This window comes from Manacus vitellinus, unplaced genomic scaffold, assembly GCF_001715985.3.
Source record: "Manacus vitellinus isolate BGI_N305 unplaced genomic scaffold, ASM171598v3 scaffold_3_pilon, whole genome shotgun sequence".
Classification (NCBI taxonomy): Eukaryota; Metazoa; Chordata; class Aves; order Passeriformes; family Pipridae; genus Manacus; species Manacus vitellinus.
This window is the reverse complement of record NW_021940535.1, coordinates 39,329,037-39,348,307: the sequence shown is the minus strand read 5'-3', so window position 1 is coordinate 39,348,307 and position 19,271 is coordinate 39,329,037. Positions and strand designations below refer to the sequence as shown.

Here is a 19,271-nt window from a genome sequence, read left to right as displayed (position 1 = left end):
TAGGTACGGCCTGCCCTGCCCGGCTGTGTGCGCTGCCCTGCCCCGAGGCTCTTGCTTGGTGGGTTGTGGCAGCTACTCAAGCAGAAACTAAGTGAAGACCTGATATACACAAATACTACTTCTAAAATTAAAACCAGACCGGCCGTAAGGAGCTTTTTTGGTTGTTTGGTTGGTGTTTTCTCTTCCGAGTCCCAGTTAATGCAAAATTGATAACCTGACACCTGACTGGCAGTACACAAAACGTTGTAGCTCTCAGGCACACAGAATTGCCTGTAATCATTATGGTAATATATATGATAACATTACAGAACTAATTTCATCAGGTGACACAATTCCTTGTGAGCATTAAGAAATAATAGTCAGTGATAAATCTTGTGTCAGCTGGCTATAACAGGATTTGTTAGTAGAGGTATTGACAAACATGGTTAACAGTAAGGGTCCAGAGATGCTAACTCAAAATTTTTACAAAACAGTGTCTATAAAGTATTAGGATTGTATAATTAATGCGGAATTGTAAGATTGTTGCAAGCAAAAATCCATAAAGATGGTAAACCACACAGTATTAGTAAAGTGTTTTAAAACAATATTTGTCCTCTCTTACCATGGATTGGGGCACAGAATAAGTCCGAAGGAAGAATGAAGCACATCTTCTGAGTACATATGTTATGCTACAGCGAGAACTACATCTTCTGAGCCTTTCATTCACTGTTTACATTGCTCAGAAAAGACTTAATAGGGTTTCTTAGGTTACATGGTGATCATTGCTGCATATGGACTATATACAGCAGTTAATGGTGCACAGTGACTTAAGTCTGTTGCACTACATTGTGCAGCACTGAACTACATTCAGCTGTGGGAATAGCTGAACTCTGTCTCATATAAATGTCTTTTAGGGTTGTATATAATGTAGTGCAATATGAAACTGCTTAGATATGGTTTAGATCTTAAACAGAGCATGCCCTGCTAGATTCTTTTAACTGCAGAATTCAGTCTTTCTTTTCAAAAATTCCAAACGGAATAAAAACCTAAATTTATTTGGACTTGCTTTTCATGCAGGCTTAATATAGATTGTGGTAAGTACTTGAGTTTTAGTTGTTTCTGAATTATTTTTATTTGATTTAAGATGAAAGGCATTAGAAAGATATGATTAATTTTTAAAAGACATTTTTTCTCTCTTTCATGTTTACAGATCCTTTTCCAGTTGATGTGATCCAGGAAAATTATGTCCGTAATGTGAGAAACTGCATTTTTTCAATTGTTTATCCTACACCTTTTAAATCTAGAGTTCGTCTTGTAGCTGTTTCAAAGGTTGGTTGTTGTTTTTTATTCCTCTCTAATTTGTAGAGATTGTTAATATGTGTACTAAAGTATATTTTAAAGTATATTTTAATATTCATTTGCTCTTTATTGTAAAAGCATCTCATCACTATATACTTTAAACATATTTAAAACATACTTAAGCATATATAAAACATATTGTGAACTGTCTTTTAGTAACAAAATCTGTAGAGAAAACATGTTCATTACCCCTGACAATTTGATCATTTTCAAGTACTAACTGTATTCTTTTTTTCTCCAGGAAGTTATTGAAAATATTTTGGATCTTGATATATCTGTCAAAGGAACATCTGATTTTCTTGAGTTCGTCAGTGGTGGGAAAGTGATACTTGGGTCTGTTCCATTGGCCCATAGATATGGGGGTCACCAGGTAACTGTGGCACTCATTTCTTCCAAGTTGAATTATGTAGCATTTCCATGTGAATTATACCTTGATAATACCTGTAAGTACATGAACACTTATTAACATTTTGATTGCAGATTTGATTTTCATAAGGGGCTGCAGGTGGAAGAAAACTATAATATTCTTTCTCAGTACCATGTTTACTTCCTCTGCTTCTGTTTATTCCTGAAGCAAATTGTCTTTTTGACTTCCATTAGCTGCTGACTCTGCTTAGCACCCCTGCAGCTTAGCCAGCTCTGATTTGTGACAGGTATTATCAGCTCAGAGGAGTGAAGAAGGGCAGAGCCTCACTGCAATACCATGATTAATAAGAGTTAAGCTTTATTGCAATTGGTGTGATTATTAATGGAGAAGAATGGTAGAATTTGGTTTGTAGTTTCCAATTAAAAATACCAAAACAAGCCATGTGAGTTTAAAGGCTCATTATACAAGCGAGGCAGGTCTGTACCTGTACATCATAGCTGGAAGGTGAAAAAAAGTGGGGATTACTGCCATTATTCTTTTTCTGTGGTTTTCTGATTAATTATGGGTTTGAGTGTGGAAATAACAGCTTTAGGGATCAACCTCATAATGACTGTGTGAGAAAATGTGTCATTATATTGTGTAGAACACAGAGAACCTACACGTAATTTGTATTGTTTCAAGTATAACTGTTATAAATGGTAGAAGAAAATAACTTGATTTTCATTTTTGTCAGTTTGGTACCTGGGCAGGTCAGCTGGGGGATGGAAGAGCCCACTTGGTTGGAGTATATACAAACAGGTGTGACTTTTTTTTAAATGACTGATTCAACTCTGTGTTCAATTTAGTTGATTGATGGATAGCTCAAGGTGTACTGTTAAAAATGCTAATGGTATTTTTGCAGGCATGGTGAGAGGTGGGAACTGCAGTTGAAAGGGTCAGGAAAGACCCCATACTCCAGGTAAGTTGCAGTTGTTCTGTGTACACCAAAACTGAATGTTTTCTTTTTGAAATTTGCTTTGATTTTATGACCTATTCCTTATTTCTCTGTTCTTTGTAGGAATGGGGATGGAAGAGCTGTGCTTCGCTCTTCTGTTAGAGAGTTTTTATGTAGTGAGGCCATGCACTATCTTGGAATTCCTACAAGCAGAGCTGCTAGGTATTTTTCTTTTCTTTTTCACAGTATCTTCATTTACAGGTAATTTTGTGACTGAGTTTCACTGAGCATCAATAATGCAGGACAGTTAGTTTCCAAGACAATAGGTCTTTTCATATGGGTGCTATCAGAACAAAATATATCCCTCCAGTTCCATAGATTTTTGGATAAAACTTTCCAATAATAATAAGCTCCAGCAATTAATCACATCGCTTTTGTCTCTGCTATGCTTTGAAGTACTGCTTCATTTGAAAACAATATTGTGTACTATCTGTGTCTAGTGGTAAGCAGCTGTTGTTCACTGGTAAGACTGTCTTAACAGAATTACCTTAGTTTGAAATGTGGCTCATCTTGTAAAGAAAGTAAAAAGTGGAATTTAAGATTGAGTGATTATATCTGGCACTAACTTGCCTCTCCATAGTTTATGATATTTCAATCAAGAGTTTCGTCTCTTTAAAATACAAAGAAATTGTTCTCTTACCACTGACTTGCAAAACCAGCAGGGCTGGATTCCTGCCCTGTAAGCAGTAATAATACCTTTAGTGTATGTGGATAATCAATGACATTTTTCATGGTTAATAAATGAGTCTTTTATTACACTACAGTTAAACATTTGAATAAATTTTCCTAGAATCCAGCCAACTAGGAAAATGTTGAAAGTGGCTATTTTTGTAGTTATAGTCAGTCAGTTGCACATTTTAAGATTGGTGGGAAAAATTGTCAGTGAACAGATGTTAATACTGGAGGTAGTACTAAATGTAGGCAATTGCTCTCAATTCTTTATTTATGCAAACACTCCTTGAGCGAAGAGATTTTTATAAAAAAAATTCCAAAACTAATTCTCTTTGAATCAAAGGAGACTTAATACTTCACTCATTTGGATGATCTTCTCAGAATCAAGTAACTGATTATCATGTTTAAAATGTCAAGTCGATTTTGTGTTCTAAGTAGTCTCAAGTCTGTACTCCAACGTTTAAGGCTTCAAAGAAAGTAAATGTTCTGCAGAAAAGGCCTGTATTCAGCTGCCACGTGTATTTGCAAAGTGTCTGCAAATCTCTCTAGCATTAGTTCTATCACATTTGCTCTGTCAAAATGCAGTGCTTGTAAAAGACATTTTTGATGGTTTATTCACTGACTTCATCCTGAGACCCTTTGCTGTTGGCTGTTAATGCAGAACTTTAAATCTGTCTGAATATCAGCAGGAAAGCATCAGGCAGGTTATAGCCTCTCTTTGCTGTCGTCTCAACAAATTGTTCAGTGCCAAACTAGTATGAAAGTACTCTTTAACTCTGCGCAAATTCTACTGAGCACACAGCGTGCTTTAGTTCTCTGCTGGCAGATTGGTTAAATGCCTGGCTCTCTTAACTGCTGTACAAGATCTCCAGACTGTTTGCAAGACCTAATTTGGAAAAACCCCAGCTGACATCCATATTCTTCCCAATGGGGAGCTGTGGTACTGAGGCTGGTGGGATGCACTTACAGAGGTCTTGTCACATCTTGGCAGAAGTGGGAGGAAAAGCCTTACAGCTTATCCCAGAACACCCAGCAGGTTGGTTTGCTCTATTAATGTTAAGTACTGTGTTCCCAATGGGGTGCTACAGTTTATGACTGTGCTGCCAGACAAAGAACACTTCATACAGTACAATTTCAGTCACATACTGGGACTGGCAGTGAGCAGTGTCATGCATTAGGTCAAAAAAGTGAGCTAATATGCATAGTTTTCAGAGTGGTCTTTACTTGCATAGGGCTTGATGTTCATGCAAAAAAGCAGGCAGAGCATTTTGGAGTGTAAAGTCCAGCCCTTAAGTGAGAGCTGGGTAGGGAGGGATATAATCCATCCATCCTTCTGTGAGTGCTGTTCCAAGCTTCTTTGGTGTAAGAGCAATTTCGGTGCTCCATTTCCTGTGGTTGACTGTACACCTGGTCTGCTGCTGCCTTCTCTCCAGTAGTGGTACTTACCAACTAAGGGACGATTTGCAAACTACTTTTATAGTGGGAATGTATCTTTATGTGGCTGCTCAGCTACCTGGCCAGCCCTTAAGTGTTGCATGTCCATTAACTTGTATTGGTAACTAAATGTTGATGCCCCTATGGATTTTTTGTCAGCAATAAAAGAAGTGCTGGTATTCTACAGAAACTTTGCAGAGAGCCTGCTAAGAGTTACAGAGTCAAAAGAAACAACCCTTCTGGCAGAGGTCTGTTAAAAATAGGAAAATTTAGTAGCATTATTATTAGCATTATTATTCTGACTCCTGTCCCCTGGTGCTCTGATACACACAATATTTTGTAAGTATCTGAGATTCATTCCCTGTATTTGAAATTTTTTATTTTCTTTTAAAGGGTTAAGGTTTTCTTCTTCCACCTCACTTATGTCAGAGTTTTTTGTACTCAATCCTACAGACATACCAATTGGTTTCAAATGAGTAATTAAAAAAAAAATCCTAATGCTACTTGTATCAGTACAGCTCCAGTAATGGGAGCAGATTGATTTCTAGATACATTTTCCCACCTTCTGGAACAATTCACTGCCTGTTTTTTGCAGTTAACAGAACATTCAATTTGAATAGCTACTAGATATCTTCAAAAATACTGAATGTAATAACAGTAATTTAGTTTCAAAGCCACAGTTGCTGTTGCAAGCAACTGCACTGTGTAAGAATTCAGAAAATTTCATTATTTTTTTGGTACATATTTATGTATGCATACCCCACATTTTTGGTCCAACTGAATTCTTTCTAAAATTTTATGCTTAAGTATGTAGACCTTGAATCTAGTGTACTCTCAAAATTTAACTCTTGGGAGTTATTTTAATACTGTGACTGTCTTCAGTCATGTTTATGAATGGAATATTAGGTTTACTTCTTGATCTTTGCTGTGTACCTTCAGAAAAGTTTGATTCTGTCTTCTGTGCTGTCTTCAACTCCCTAATAGTCAGCATATACAAGTGGCTGCATTAAGTATTAAATAGCGTGCCACCCAACTATTTTGAATCATGGAATCATTGTTTGGGTTGGAAGGGACCTTTAATTGTCATCTAGTCCAGCCCTCCCTGCAATGAGCAGGGACATCTTCAACTAGATCAGGTTGTCCAGAGCCCCATCCAACCTGACCTTGAATGTTTCCAAGGATGGGGCATCTACCACCTTTCTGGGCAGTGTCTCACCACCCTTTGAGTAAAGAACTTCTTCCTAACATGTAATCTAAACCTGACCCCTTTCAGTATAAAGCCATTTCCCTCATCCTATCACTAACAGCCCTTGCAAAAAGTCCCTTTCCAGCTTTCCTGTGGGCCCTCTTTAGGTACTTGAAGGTGCTGTAAAGGTCTCCCCAGAGCCTTCTGTTCTCCAGGCTGAACAACCCAAACTCTCTCAGCCTGTCCTCACTGGAGAGGTGCTCCACCCCTCTGATCAGTTTTGTGGCCCTCCTCTGACCCATTCCAGCAGGTCCATGTCACTCCTGAATAAAAGAATATTTTCCAGTTCAACAAGCAAAGATAAAGAAAAATTATACAAAATTAGCTAAATTATCCTGCTGCTAGACTCTTGAACAAGAAGTCATCTTGGCCTATTGAAGGGATAAGACCTCTTTTAGAAGATAGCACCAAGCATTTCTTCTGCCGGATTGTTAGAGTCATCCCAATTCCTTTGGAATGGAAACATCCTACTTATTAACCTTAGAGGAACATGATACCCTTGCATAGTTTGTGAGGATTGATTTTTCCTGATTTAACAGAAAATACAGTGAAATTACGTATTTTGTTTCATAAAATTAATGTAAGTTGTGAAATATTTTAGAGCAAGTTGTTCCAAACACTCACAAATCTCAGTATTTGGGTAAATATGAAAATGTACAGGATGTGCAGAATTTCAAGGCAAATGAAAGGAAGAGATTGTTTTTAAAAATCCAAGCACTACTACCACTGAAGAAGGGATAATTGTAATGTATCATTAGAATTATGTCTTTTTTTGTGTCTTGAAAAGTTCCTGATTGCTAAACGTCCTAGATCTGTTCCCAGTTCCTGAGACAACAGTTTTGTCTCATGTAAAGGGCAACCTCCGTCTGATGCAACAATTTGGTGTCTAATTTTTCTGTCAAGATTTCGCTGTTGTCCTCAGGGAAACTGTGACTCATTTAATGTTATAATCACACTAATCAGTCACTGAGGTTCCAAGTGAATGCAGTTTTTTTTTGAGTGCAACCCTCTTGCCATGAACAGTGTGAATAATGAAAATTGGACAACATTATATTAAGTACAAAATAAATGCACCTTGCTAATGAACCTTGATAAGCCTTGGCTTACTCTTTGCCTATGTCATTTTAAAATACAGAGCTATGCCATCAAAAAGATATTTCTTTTTATGAACAAAATGAATTTATATAAAATATGACTTAATTGCAAATTATTTTTGCTGAGATAACTTTTTAATGTTCATTTCTTGTGCATTACAGCTTAGTTGTAAGTGATGATGATGTGTGGAGAGACCAGTTTTACAATGGAAACATTAAGAAAGAAAGAGGTAATGAACATATTTTGAAATAATGTGTTACAATGCTGTCACTTCATTCTCCATGCAAAAAGGTGTAATAAAAAGTACTAAATAGGTTTAATTTCATTTACTGAGATATAAAACTTGTCCTGGGAAAATCAGCCTGAAACATATCTTGGTTGAAGAGATGAAGCCCTATGAACAGGTCTTCTATGATTGTGGCATATGTGTTGCAGGAATATAATTTTCATTTTCACTTGCCATTACAAAAATGATATAGGAAAATTTTCCATTGTTTCGATAGCAGCACTAGGGTGGTGGGAATGCTACAGTGGCTGTGCCATTGCTACATTATCTACACCTGCTCTGAAAAAGAGTGGGATGGCACAATATGGGCAAAATCTGTTGATGTTGGTTCTTTCTCTGTTCCTACCGTCTCTGGAGTAATTCTAGTATTAATGCACTAACAGAATTTTGCTTATGGTTACTGGTATAGCAAATTAAGCTTTATCATTAAAAATGTATGTGTAGTGAAGTAATATTATACATTACACATATTCATCTGTTACGTGTTAAGCATACTTACAAAAATACCAGTTTAACTGTGCATATATAAATTCTGTGTCTATAGAAACAACACATGATGGCTTTTACTATGCAACTGTTTTATTTTGCTGATAATCTGTTTACATTTAAACACATATGTCTCTATATTTAAGGTGCAATAGTGCTACGCCTTGCCAAGTCATGGTTTCGTATAGGATCCTTAGAAATCTTAGCTCATTCGGGGGAACTGGATTTACAAAGGTTTGAGTTTAATCTCCATAGTAACTATAGTAGTTTTCTCAACAACTGAATATATATTAGAATGCATGTGTACACTTGGAATTTAGACATAAATTATTTAGAAAGTAAGATTACATAATTTAGGAAGGTAACCTGCTATTTTTAAACAAGCATTCAAAAGATACCTCATCAGGGTAAAAAGCCTGGGTCTTACAAAATGAGAAAGGTTTTGTAGCTGAAATAACTCTGGTAACTAAGCACTAGGGAGGAGTTGTTTGCTTTGGAAAGATTTGTAAATTGAAAGTATAAGTTCCTACATTTTTCGTAGTTGTCTGTGAAGCTAAATTAACAGAAATATGAAATAAATCACTAGCATAAGTATGTTGTATAAAGTGTGCTCTCCAGAAACGGGCAGAATTAGAGAAGTATGCTAGGTAAGAAATCATTGCACAGTTTTAAACCTCTCAGCATGACAAATTTTTAGATCTACTGTAAATATTTAAAAGGAGCACTAGAAGTTGTTCTGGGATGCTCACAAATGAGGAATAACTCATAACAGCAGTTGTACATTGTAGTAACTGATAATTCAGTTTAATTTCCCACATCACTCTACACAGCTACTATTCTTTGTTTTGTTTTCTTTTATTTTTTAACCTCAGCAGATTTTTATTGTAAAACTGAAAGACTGAATTAGGGAACTGCTTTTAAGTTTTGTTTTGGGGTTTTTTTTGGTTAAAGTATTTTTTGGTTGAAGAATTCAGCCATAAAATTTACTTTTCGAGAATTCTGGTGAAGAATTATTCCTTGTAATTGTATAGATTTTTTTTTTTTTGCATATGCAAACTCTATTTTCCTGAAAAATGGATATTGCTGCATGCAAAACCAGATCCTGTTCTGCTCTGGAGGTTTAATGTGTGGAAATAATTTTTACTCTGTGTGGCAATCTCCAGCTGTGTTTATGACTGGAACCTTAGGGTTAGGTTTTATCTCTAAGCATTTGGAAGAGCTTAATCCCATACTCATTGGAATAAATAGACTAAGTTTTCTAATAACTATTTGTGGCAAGGTGTTGATTAGCAGTTTGCTGTTTGAAAACCAGAATTTTGAATGATGAGTTCTAAAAGTACCAGTTTTGTTTAAAGAATTCTGCCTCTCCTATTACAGAAGATTACTGGACTTTATCATCCAGGAACATTTTCCATCAATAGCTATGAATGATTCAAATAGATATCTGGTAAGTCTTTTTTAAAAGTTATTTTTAATTTCCACAAGCATGTGAGCAAAAATTACACAACACTCTTCAGAGTTTCAACTTTTAAAAGGTTTTAAATTTTGAAGTAAGCTACCAGGTTTTATTAGCAAAAGTTTGTTAATTCTATGCAGTAAAAATCTACTTCTTGATTTTTTTGTTTTCTCAAAATCAAATGTGAACATTCTTCACCACTTTTCATTACGGAAATGTTTATTGTGAAGCTTCCATTTTCTGTTATTTTTTGTTCTCTTACTGCTCAGATTTTGAGTGAGCAGTGGTCATGAAGTTTTTCTAGTATAAAAGTAGTATATACAATATATTCTAGTATACAGGCTAGTATATAGAGTGTATTTTTTTTTTAATTTTAGTTTTTAATTTCTTTTAGGACCATCTGTAAATACTTAACTATAGTCTTTGCTGGATAAGTTTATTATGCACTCACATAATTTAGAATGTGAATGAAAAGTCCTGACGGAGAGAGATATAAATTTTTAAAATAGAATATATTACATATTTCTAAGGTGAATAAAATGTTTATGTCATTTACTATTTTTGATACAGAGGACTTGAAGTAAAAGATGTATTTGATTTTAGGAATTTTTCTCTACAGTCGTATCAGAGACTGCAAATCTGATTGCATTGTGGATGTCTGTGGGGTTTGCACATGGTAAGCTGCATTGGCTTTACAGGAGGGACTTTTTATAATCATATGCTTAAAAATGGGGTTTATTTTTCACTTTCGTCTTCAGTTCTTCTGCTGTCTCCTGGTGGGAGCGTGAATTCCCAGAACTGCTGCCACAGTCCCGTGTATAAAGACAACGTGTCGATGTCCTGTACAAGTTTAACTGCTCTGAATTCGATCCATCCGCATAAAAACCCGGCCTCTTACAGTGCGTAGGGTACAGTGCTGCCCACCTTTGCTCCGGGTTTCTGTTATCAAAGACAAAGTCCAGCGATGCTCCCCGATCCGGCTCCGCCCGGAGGGGCCCGAAGGGGGACCGGCGCCACCTGGCGCGGGGAGCGGGGAACGCACCCAGCGCTTCCTCCTCCGGCTTCGAGCAGCTGATTTTCCAGAGCCTCGTTGCTCAAAAGTAGCCGCTCCAGGGTTCTCAGATTCAGTGGATCCGTTTCACAGCAAATTTCAGTGGATCTGTTTCACAACAAATTTCCTACAGGCTACGGGGTCAGGTGGAATTTTAACTTTTGTTTCTCCTTTTTGTAGGTGTGTGCAATACAGATAACTTCAGTTTATTGTCCATAACAATAGATTATGGTCCGTTTGGATTTATGGAGTCCTATGACCCAAGTGAGTGTAGCACCTGGTTTTAATTTTATTTTTTTTTTACTTAAAATGAATTCTTTTTATTAAATTATGCAGTTTCAATGTGCATGAAAACTCCTAACATTATTAGCAGAAAAATCCTAAGCATATGTATTGTTTGAAGAGCTTTAGGGGAAAAAATTGTACCAGTGGCCAGTTTCGTGATAGACTATGCAGGCTGCATTAATGAAATATTAATGTTAAATCAATTTTCATGAGAATGTTTCCACTTGAACTTCATCAGTTGAATAGATGCTACAACAGAACCTTAGAAAACTAAAAGTTAGATATTGCTGGAAGTAGCCAAAAGCAAAAGTGGAATACAGTAATTTTGCATGCATCAAGCTCTAGCTTTATAGTCACAGCAGCTAATTATATGTTTGAAGAAAACTAATCAAACCTACACAACCTTTCTTTGAAAGTATGAACCCCGTCTGAGATTGATATATATAAGTCCAGTATGTACATAAATGCGTATTATTAGATTATTGTTTAGAGGTTGTACCTGAGTAAGCTTCAGAACCAGCAGTGATTATCTCACCGTGTGTTTTCATGAGCTTGCAGCCTCAAATTAAGGAAATCTCATGAGAATAAATGTCATATTGTTTTTACTGTACTGAATTATTATTATATATTATTATATATTGAATATTCTATTATTGGTGGGTTGACCCCTGCTGGTAATTAAGGACCACAAGCCACTTGTCCACTCTCCCCTGCTGCAGAATGAGGGAGAGAATTGGAAAAGCAAGGATGAGAAAAAGCTTATGGGTCAAATTAAAGACAGTTGAATGAATAAGCAAAGAGCAAAAAAAAAGGGACAGGGGCGACCAACAAGTTGCAAAGGCAATTACTCACCACCTCCCATCACCACACAGATGCTGAGTTGGTCCCTGAGTGACAGCTGCCTTTGAAAAACTACCCCCAGTTTTAATTGCTGAGCATGATGTTATAGGGTATGGAATATCCCTTTGGTCAGCTGGGGTCAGCTGTCCCAGCTGTGTCCCCTCTGAGTCTCTTGGCCACCCCTACCCAAACTTTCTGGGGCTGCAGAGTGAGAAGGCCTTGATGCTGTGCCAGCAGCGCTCAGCAATGTGTAAAACATTGGTGTGTTATCAACGTTTCAGTCACAAGTCTAAAACACTGTGCCCTACAGGCTGCTGAGAAGAAAACTTACTCCGTCCCAGCCACAGACAGTGCACCCTAGAGCCAGATGAAAGTCTTTAGAGTTAAAATTCAGATTTGAACCACTTACCAGATCTGACAGATGTGTCACAGGTCTCTACCTTAATGCTCTGTTTATTGTCAGTGTCCTCTGGGGACTCAGGCAGTGCTGTGTGCATTGATCAGCTTCCCTGCATTTGATCTGAGCAAGGAATTCATGCTACATCCACTCAGACTGTGTAGATAGGCATATGTTTTAGTTCTGGATACTTATAACTTGCAAAGCATGTATTTGTTATCTCCCAAATAATGGATTTGCATACTGGAACACATTAGCCCTAATTTTTATGTGAATACATAAAGGTTGCTTGTACAATTGAAAAAAATCTTGCTTAGGTGTCCTATGAAATACATGTTTATTATACATGTGACTTTTACAGAAATACTTATAAATTCTGAATCTAGTTGAACATTTTTTTGTTTAATCTGTTTGCTAAATAGTAGTGCTATATGTAGAAAAAACATTGTTTCTAAGTGTAAAAGACATTGTTTTTAATGTAAAAATAGTCTTTTTCTGTTTAAACATTGAATTTATTTTGTATCTTCAAGTAGGAAAATGTCACTTGTTAAGAACTTGTGTGCGAAGGATATATTCCTTAGATTTGCAACTAATAGATCTTGAGTTAAATCACTGTAAATAAGTATCCTTGTGATCTGACTTTAAATATTTAGTAGCTTTAGGTCTTTTATGAGTTCACTCTCAATATTTTAACATTGATTGTTTATTGTAATTACTCTGTTATGGAAAAGCAGTGTTTTGTTTGAAACAGATTTTGTTCCAAACACATCTGATGATGAAAGGAGATATAAAATAGGAAATCAGGCAAATGTTGGGCTATTTAATCTGAGCAAGCTCTTACAAGCCCTAAAACCTTTACTGGATCCCAGGCAAAAGCATCTGTAAGTAATCTTTAAAAATATCTTAATGCTTAAAAGAAGTAGTGAGATGGGAGACCCTCTAATCACCATATGCATAGGAAAGAAAAATATTAGCTTTTAAAATCTTTTTTTTTTTTAAAAGTGGAAATTGATTCTGGATTAATTATTGGCTGGAATAAGGTTGGAGGGAGGGGAGAAAGGTGTTGACTGGTCATAAATAATAGCAAAATAGGACCACAAAGAGATACTAGATCTTGTGTGATTCATTCTCCTTTCACTAAGGTAGGACCTTTGCCTCTAGTTTTCTGTTTTGTCTAGCTCATTCTTTAAGATGCTTACTTATGAAGACCATGCATCCTTCTGAAGTAACAAGGTGGTATTTTAATAGCCTGTTGTAAAGATTCTTCTATGAAGGATGGATCCCAGATGATTCAGAATATCAGTGTTTCTGAGATATCAGTCAGAAGTAGTTTTCTTTGTTTAGTAACACAGTATGATTTTACCCAGAGTAGCATTTTAGTTCAATAGAACTTGACATTTCTTTTGTTTTTGCAGAGCTTCCCAGATTTTGGAGGGGTATGGTGAGCGCTATTACAGCCGGTATGCAGTTTCAGAACTCAAACCTTCTGATCACAGTACTATAAATTATATTATGTAAAAATTTCCTAACTTTGTTATTATTTTCAGTTTCACAGAACTATTCAAAGCAAAATTGGGTCTTCTTGGGGAGAATGAGAATGATAACTATTTGATTGCTTTCCTCTTGAAAGTGAGTTTCCTTTGCTAATTTTGTTGTCAAACATCTGAACTGATAGCCCATACTTGAAAAGCACTAATAGAAGGATCTTTATTTCACTAGATTATGGAAGATACCAAGGCTGATTTTACAATGACATTTCGAGAACTGAGTGAAATTACTGAAGACCAGTTAAGGGAGCTCCATATTCCTGAGGTATTAATACAAGCACCTAGTTTTAAGAATACTTAATATAGAACGAGTAAATCAAGTTGGACATTACCCTGATATACTAGAGGATGTCTCAAGCCTGATTTATCTGGGAAATACGTCATTGTAGCATTATGAAGGGAGAGTAAGTCTAATACATCTGTGTCATGCTACTACCCCTTGTTAAGCCTGTGTCTGGTAATGAAGGATATGTTAATGAGAAGTGCTAATGGAAGGTGCATTAATGAAGAGTGATGAAGTCAGATTTTCATCCTCTGGTACAGGTCCAATATGAGTAGTCATAAATTCTTATACACGGGTGGGAATGTGATTTTCTCCACATTTAAGGGGATCTGCTACGAAGACCTTTCCTCCCCCTCCCCTCCCTTTTTTTGTTGTTTTGCTTAAGAATACCTTTTGTCCAACAAGTGAAGTTGGACAGGGCTCATAAAGAAAATTTCAAACTCAGGTCAACTGAATTATTCCTAACATGGGTTTACGAGGTGGCCTAAACCTCTGCTCTCGGGCCCATCAGCTTGTCATGGTATGTAATGATAAGTGAGATCCCATCTCGTCATAAACTCCTGCTACAACCCTTTGCTCAGAGTGGCCTCTGCCCTTTCTTGAGCACAAGATTGGTTTTAAATTTAACTTAAAGCATAAGAACACATTTTGCTATAGTTTCCTGCTCAGCCTGCTATCCTATCCTGTGTTGCTGCTAGCTCAGCCTAAACATATTCTTCGGGACCAGGTACAACCCTAAAAGAGATGAAAATATTTAAAAGAGATAAAATTTTTACCTGGATTTAGTGCAATCTTTAGAAGTGGAAATATAGCTCAGATGTTTGAATTGGAGTGAAATACTAGGCAAGTAATAATTGGGTGCCCTGCCAGTGAGGAGGCTGGGGGTGCACGGGAAGCTGGGAGGGCACAGAGCCAGGACAGCTGACCTGAACTGGCCATAGGGATATCCCACACCATATGGTGTCATGCTCAGCAAATAAAGTAGGGGAAAACTGGTGGAGGGCCACTGTTTGGGAACTGGCTGGGCATTGGTTGATGAGCAGTTGTTTTTCATTTGCATCACTTGTTTTTCTTCAGTTTTATTTGTCTCTCCTTTTGTTATTTTTCTTTTCATTACTATTATTATTATTATTATTATATTATTATTATTATTAAATTGTTTCAATTACTACACTTTTATTATCTCAACCCATGAGTTTTCTTACTTTTAACCTTCTGATTCTCTACCCTATCCTACTGAAGGGAAGAGTGAGCGAGTGTTTATGTGGGGCTTAGTTGCCAGCTGGGGTTAAACCACAGTTTTCTTTTGCTTACTTTGGATTTTGCTTAACAGGAAGAAAATTCTGATTACCTGCCTCTAACTGTTTCTTTCTCTTTAGGAGTTCTGGACTCTCCAGGATCTGAGTAAACACAAATTATTTTCAGAATGGGTTACTATGTACCTCTTGAGATTAAAACGGTAAGTCTGATGCATTTTCAAGTGTGTATTTGCCAGAATCAGGCAAATTTAATAATTTGCAGTGCTTTTTATAATCTTTGGTGGGTCTAATAAACTCGCCCAAACATGGTTTTATATGCCTTTTTTGGTTCTAGATTGTACTGGATTTGATAATAATTACTCTTGTAGTTCTGTTTTGACATACAGCTACATAAAAATTACATGGGAGGAGTGGTCTGTATTTTTATGAGATTTTTTTGGTTAACAATTTTTGTTAAAATACTGAATCCTACAGATTCAGTCCAAAAATCACAAACAGGCCTTGCAAATACATAGGAATGAATAGTGTTTAATTACTGGTAACATACATATATATTTAATATGTAATAACATTGCTTTATGATGACAGCAGATGGAAGTTGAACAGTCATGAATACACAGACTGTGTTTGGAAAATGCTGATGTTGCATAGATAGGAACACTGATTCTTTTGTCTTAATAAAGAATGTAATGTGTTTTTCTTAGTCGTATATGGTATGTATGGCTAATAGTAGTGAAAAGACACATATATCATGTACTTGGAAATTTTATTCAGTAAATACAATTCTTAGGAAAAATTAATACAGGATACAAAACCTACAAGAAGGGGTACAGTCTTTTCCAAGTCTAATCATTCTTAGAGATTCACACCTGCTTCACTGAACACAAAAGCAGAACACTTAATGATTTTAATGAAAGTCAGATAAGATATTTCTAAAAATAAATCGGCATAATCCTCATTAGCTAAAAGCACTTTCTGTTTTTCTTCTTTTGGTTTGTTTTCCATGTATAGTAACAAGGGTGATTCAGACAGCAAAAGAAGAACAAGAATGACAAGTAAGTAAAGGATCCAAAGGAATTGGATAATTGAAAATGACAAATACTTCTTTACAAAGGTTTCTTTAGTGTTAGTTATTTTTCCTGTCAGGAAGAACTAAAATGTACTGTTCTTCCGAATGGGAGAAACTCTCATTACACAGCTGCAAGTCTTGTAACACTGTACATTCATTGTGGCTGTCTCTGCTTTCATCCACTCTTGTGATTAGAATTTAGCCATGTGTGTATGGCTACACCTGTGAATATGTATGTACTTTTTACATAAGCCAAATGACCAAGAAATTCCTTGGCTACAGTGAGGCTCACTTCCTCCTTAGGTATCTTGCCTTTCCCCTCCTTAAGATAATAAATCCTTAATTTAATTGTCTGTGTTTATGAAGAAATTGGTCAGACACAAATCCCTTCCATTATGAATACAGTCACAGTCAGATCAGTGGCTTGAAGTCTTAAGTGTGTGAGAATGCTGTGGCTGCTGCCCAAGTTGTAACTCTTCATTGTAAAGTGGGGTGCTTCCTGAAAGGGCCCCTGGGATTTGATTTCCTTGTGAGAGATGCCCTTCCTCTTCCTCTTTTGCTGTATCAGCTTTTCCTGAGTGCAAGTAACATCATTTTTATCTGCACTTCCTTCCTTCAGCAGTCTGGGAATGTCTTGGTTTGCATTGCTCAGAACACTGGTCTTGTCTGGTGATGAACCTTCAGTGACAAGAAGGGTTCTGGTAGGCATCCTGTACTGGCTCAATGGACCAAGATTTGTCTTCTGTTGAAATATGCCCAGAGCCTTTCAACATGTTATACAGAATTCAGGTTTCTGATAGGCACCCACTTTTTTTTCTTCACCCGGAGAAAAAACTCCTTGTGAAAGGACTATCTAGTCATAGAAGGCAGAGGAAGATGCTTTGATGCTCCAAGTCATTCTAAACACAGAATGGCAAAGGTACTGCATTTTTACATCCATGCATTTAAATAGATCACTTAGATGCCCCTGTGGTCTCTTTAAAATTGTTCGGTTTTTCTTTTCGTTTGTTTGTTTGTTTAAGGATTTGCTTGTAACAGCTGTCCCTTGTCAGTACAACTTGCAGCAGAAATCTGGCTCAACACAGTCAACTCTGCATTTTTATCCAGCATTTCACTTTAAAGACAAAACTGTTGTGGGTCTTCAGATTTTTTTATGGTTTGGGAAGTCACACCTAAATTGTGTATTGCTGTCTTTGACTGACCTTGAATATACTGCCGTTAGCACCTCGTTATTCATTATGTTTCCCTAATTGTTAGTATGTGTCATAAGATACCTCACTTCTCAAAGTACATTGCCTTGAATCATTTGAAGTTGACCACTTATTTTTATTTTTTTCCTCCCTTTGTTTAGTTTTCAGTTCTTAGTAGTACTTTATCTTTTACTGCCTAAATTCAACTCCTAAGGAGCTGATCAAAAAGTTTTGACAATCCAAGCCTATAATTGCATTTCTTTACAAAAAAAGCTTGTAAAAAAAAAAGTGCTTATAAGGCCACAAAATTTCTTTTGCTTTGTCCTTTTCTTATGTTGCTTGTCTTACTCTTTCATAATTATCTTGTCACTTGTGTTAATTACAGATATTTTTAACTCTACTGTGAAACTTGTCAATTTGCAATGGTTAAGAATATATTTCTGAGACAAATATTCTCCTGCTAATATGACTCACGGTTTTAATGTAAATTATAATTTTTTATATGAGTCATATGTTAACTTTTTCACCTTTAAAATATTCTTTTTAAGTAGTTAACACACTTTACTATTGAAAATCTATTTACTGAACTAAATCAAATACTTGGCTAGAAAAATTAAAAGAGAGATTAAAAGGAAAGTTGAAAAAGTAGTTTATAAAAAATACAATTGAAATGCAACATTAAAGGCCTTTATGGCTAAACTTCTGTTATATGATATAGGAGTATCTAAGTACATATACTTTAATGGATATCTTAATAATTACTTTTTAAAATAAGTAATAAAATATTCATTTTTATGATCTCCAGGAAGGTATTGACAACATTGAAATATGCTTTCCAGCAATGTAGCAGGAACCTAGGCCATGGTAAACTCATCACACTTGAGAAGTTTGCTGTGTTCTTAATGGGAAATTCTTTATATATCAATGTCATGTTCTTTACCATTCTAATTTTTGTTTGGCACTTTGGCATTACTGATTGTACAAGTTTAAAAAATCCTTTTAGCAACTCATAAAAATAAATAGATTGATTAATTCCTTTTCCTTTTTGTGCTTTTTCTTGATCTGCAAATTAAACCTTCTTGAAGATTTCAATGACATGTTTCAATGACTGTATTTGCCTTTTGTTGAATATGTCTAAGTAAATTTGACATGATTTACTCTTGGTTTCAGCTGTTAATCCGAGATACATACTTAGGAATTGGATGGCAGAATCAGCAGTGCAAAAATCTAATTTGAATGATTTCTCTGAGGTAAAATTATTTCTTTTTTTCTTGACATATTTAATAATAATTGGCATAATAGCTAATGGAACAGTTTTTGCATTTACACTTTGAATTGTACTACACTTTGACCCACATTGTACTATCTAACACCAATTACAATTTAAAATATTAACAAAATTATTAATAGCATTAATTATAAATAGTAGTGACTATATTAATAGTAGTACTAATAATAGTAAGCAATTCATGTGACAGTTTCTGGAACCAGGAGGGTGGTGGAAGAAACTTCTCTTGTTTGCAGAAAAACATTTTGTATAAAAACGTACCCATTTTTCATTGCTTCCAGGTCCGTCTCCTCGAGCAGGTTTTACAACATCCCTTCCAGAGACAGGAGGCTGCAGAGCGAGCAGGCTACTCCCTGCGCCCCCCAGCTTGGGCCAAGGATCTGAAAGTAAGCTGTTCATCCTGAGAGAAATTTGAACAAGGAAGAAAAATGATTCAGGTCGAAGCTCAGGCCTTCAAATAGGATTAATGGACCAAGCCACAAGAACTCTTCTCCCTTATACTTTGTGGACTGGAATCTGCTACTTTGTTAGGCAAGACAAGGTCTTGACCAATTTTTGTTGAAGTCTGAAGATTAAGGAAATGGATCAGTATGTGTGGTTGCATCAGCCAATTATATTGGTGTTGATAACTCTGCCTTTCACATTCTTCTTTGCATTACTTTGAGTAACAATATTTAAGTTCTGCCAA

General features: G+C 36.1%; 1 protein-coding gene across 1 annotated transcript; it reads left to right on the top strand.

Annotated features, from left to right (window-relative positions):
• Positions 1 to 421: 421 nt before the first annotated feature.
• Positions 422 to 19,212, top strand: LOC103763361 (protein adenylyltransferase SelO). The gene is made up of 19 exons (XM_029961898.1): positions 422 to 431; positions 1,190 to 1,308; positions 1,580 to 1,708; positions 2,439 to 2,503; positions 2,607 to 2,663; positions 2,763 to 2,861; positions 7,308 to 7,375; positions 8,065 to 8,152; positions 9,296 to 9,365; positions 9,978 to 10,050; positions 10,606 to 10,689; positions 12,699 to 12,828; positions 13,363 to 13,407; positions 13,495 to 13,576; positions 13,667 to 13,759; positions 15,157 to 15,236; positions 16,048 to 16,091; positions 18,466 to 18,545; positions 18,865 to 19,212. Exons 1-19 carry the CDS (start codon positions 422 to 424, stop codon positions 18,985 to 18,987), a joined length of 1,539 nt encoding a protein of 512 aa, XP_029817758.1. The 3' UTR covers positions 18,988 to 19,212.
• Positions 19,213 to 19,271: the final 59 nt, after the last annotated feature.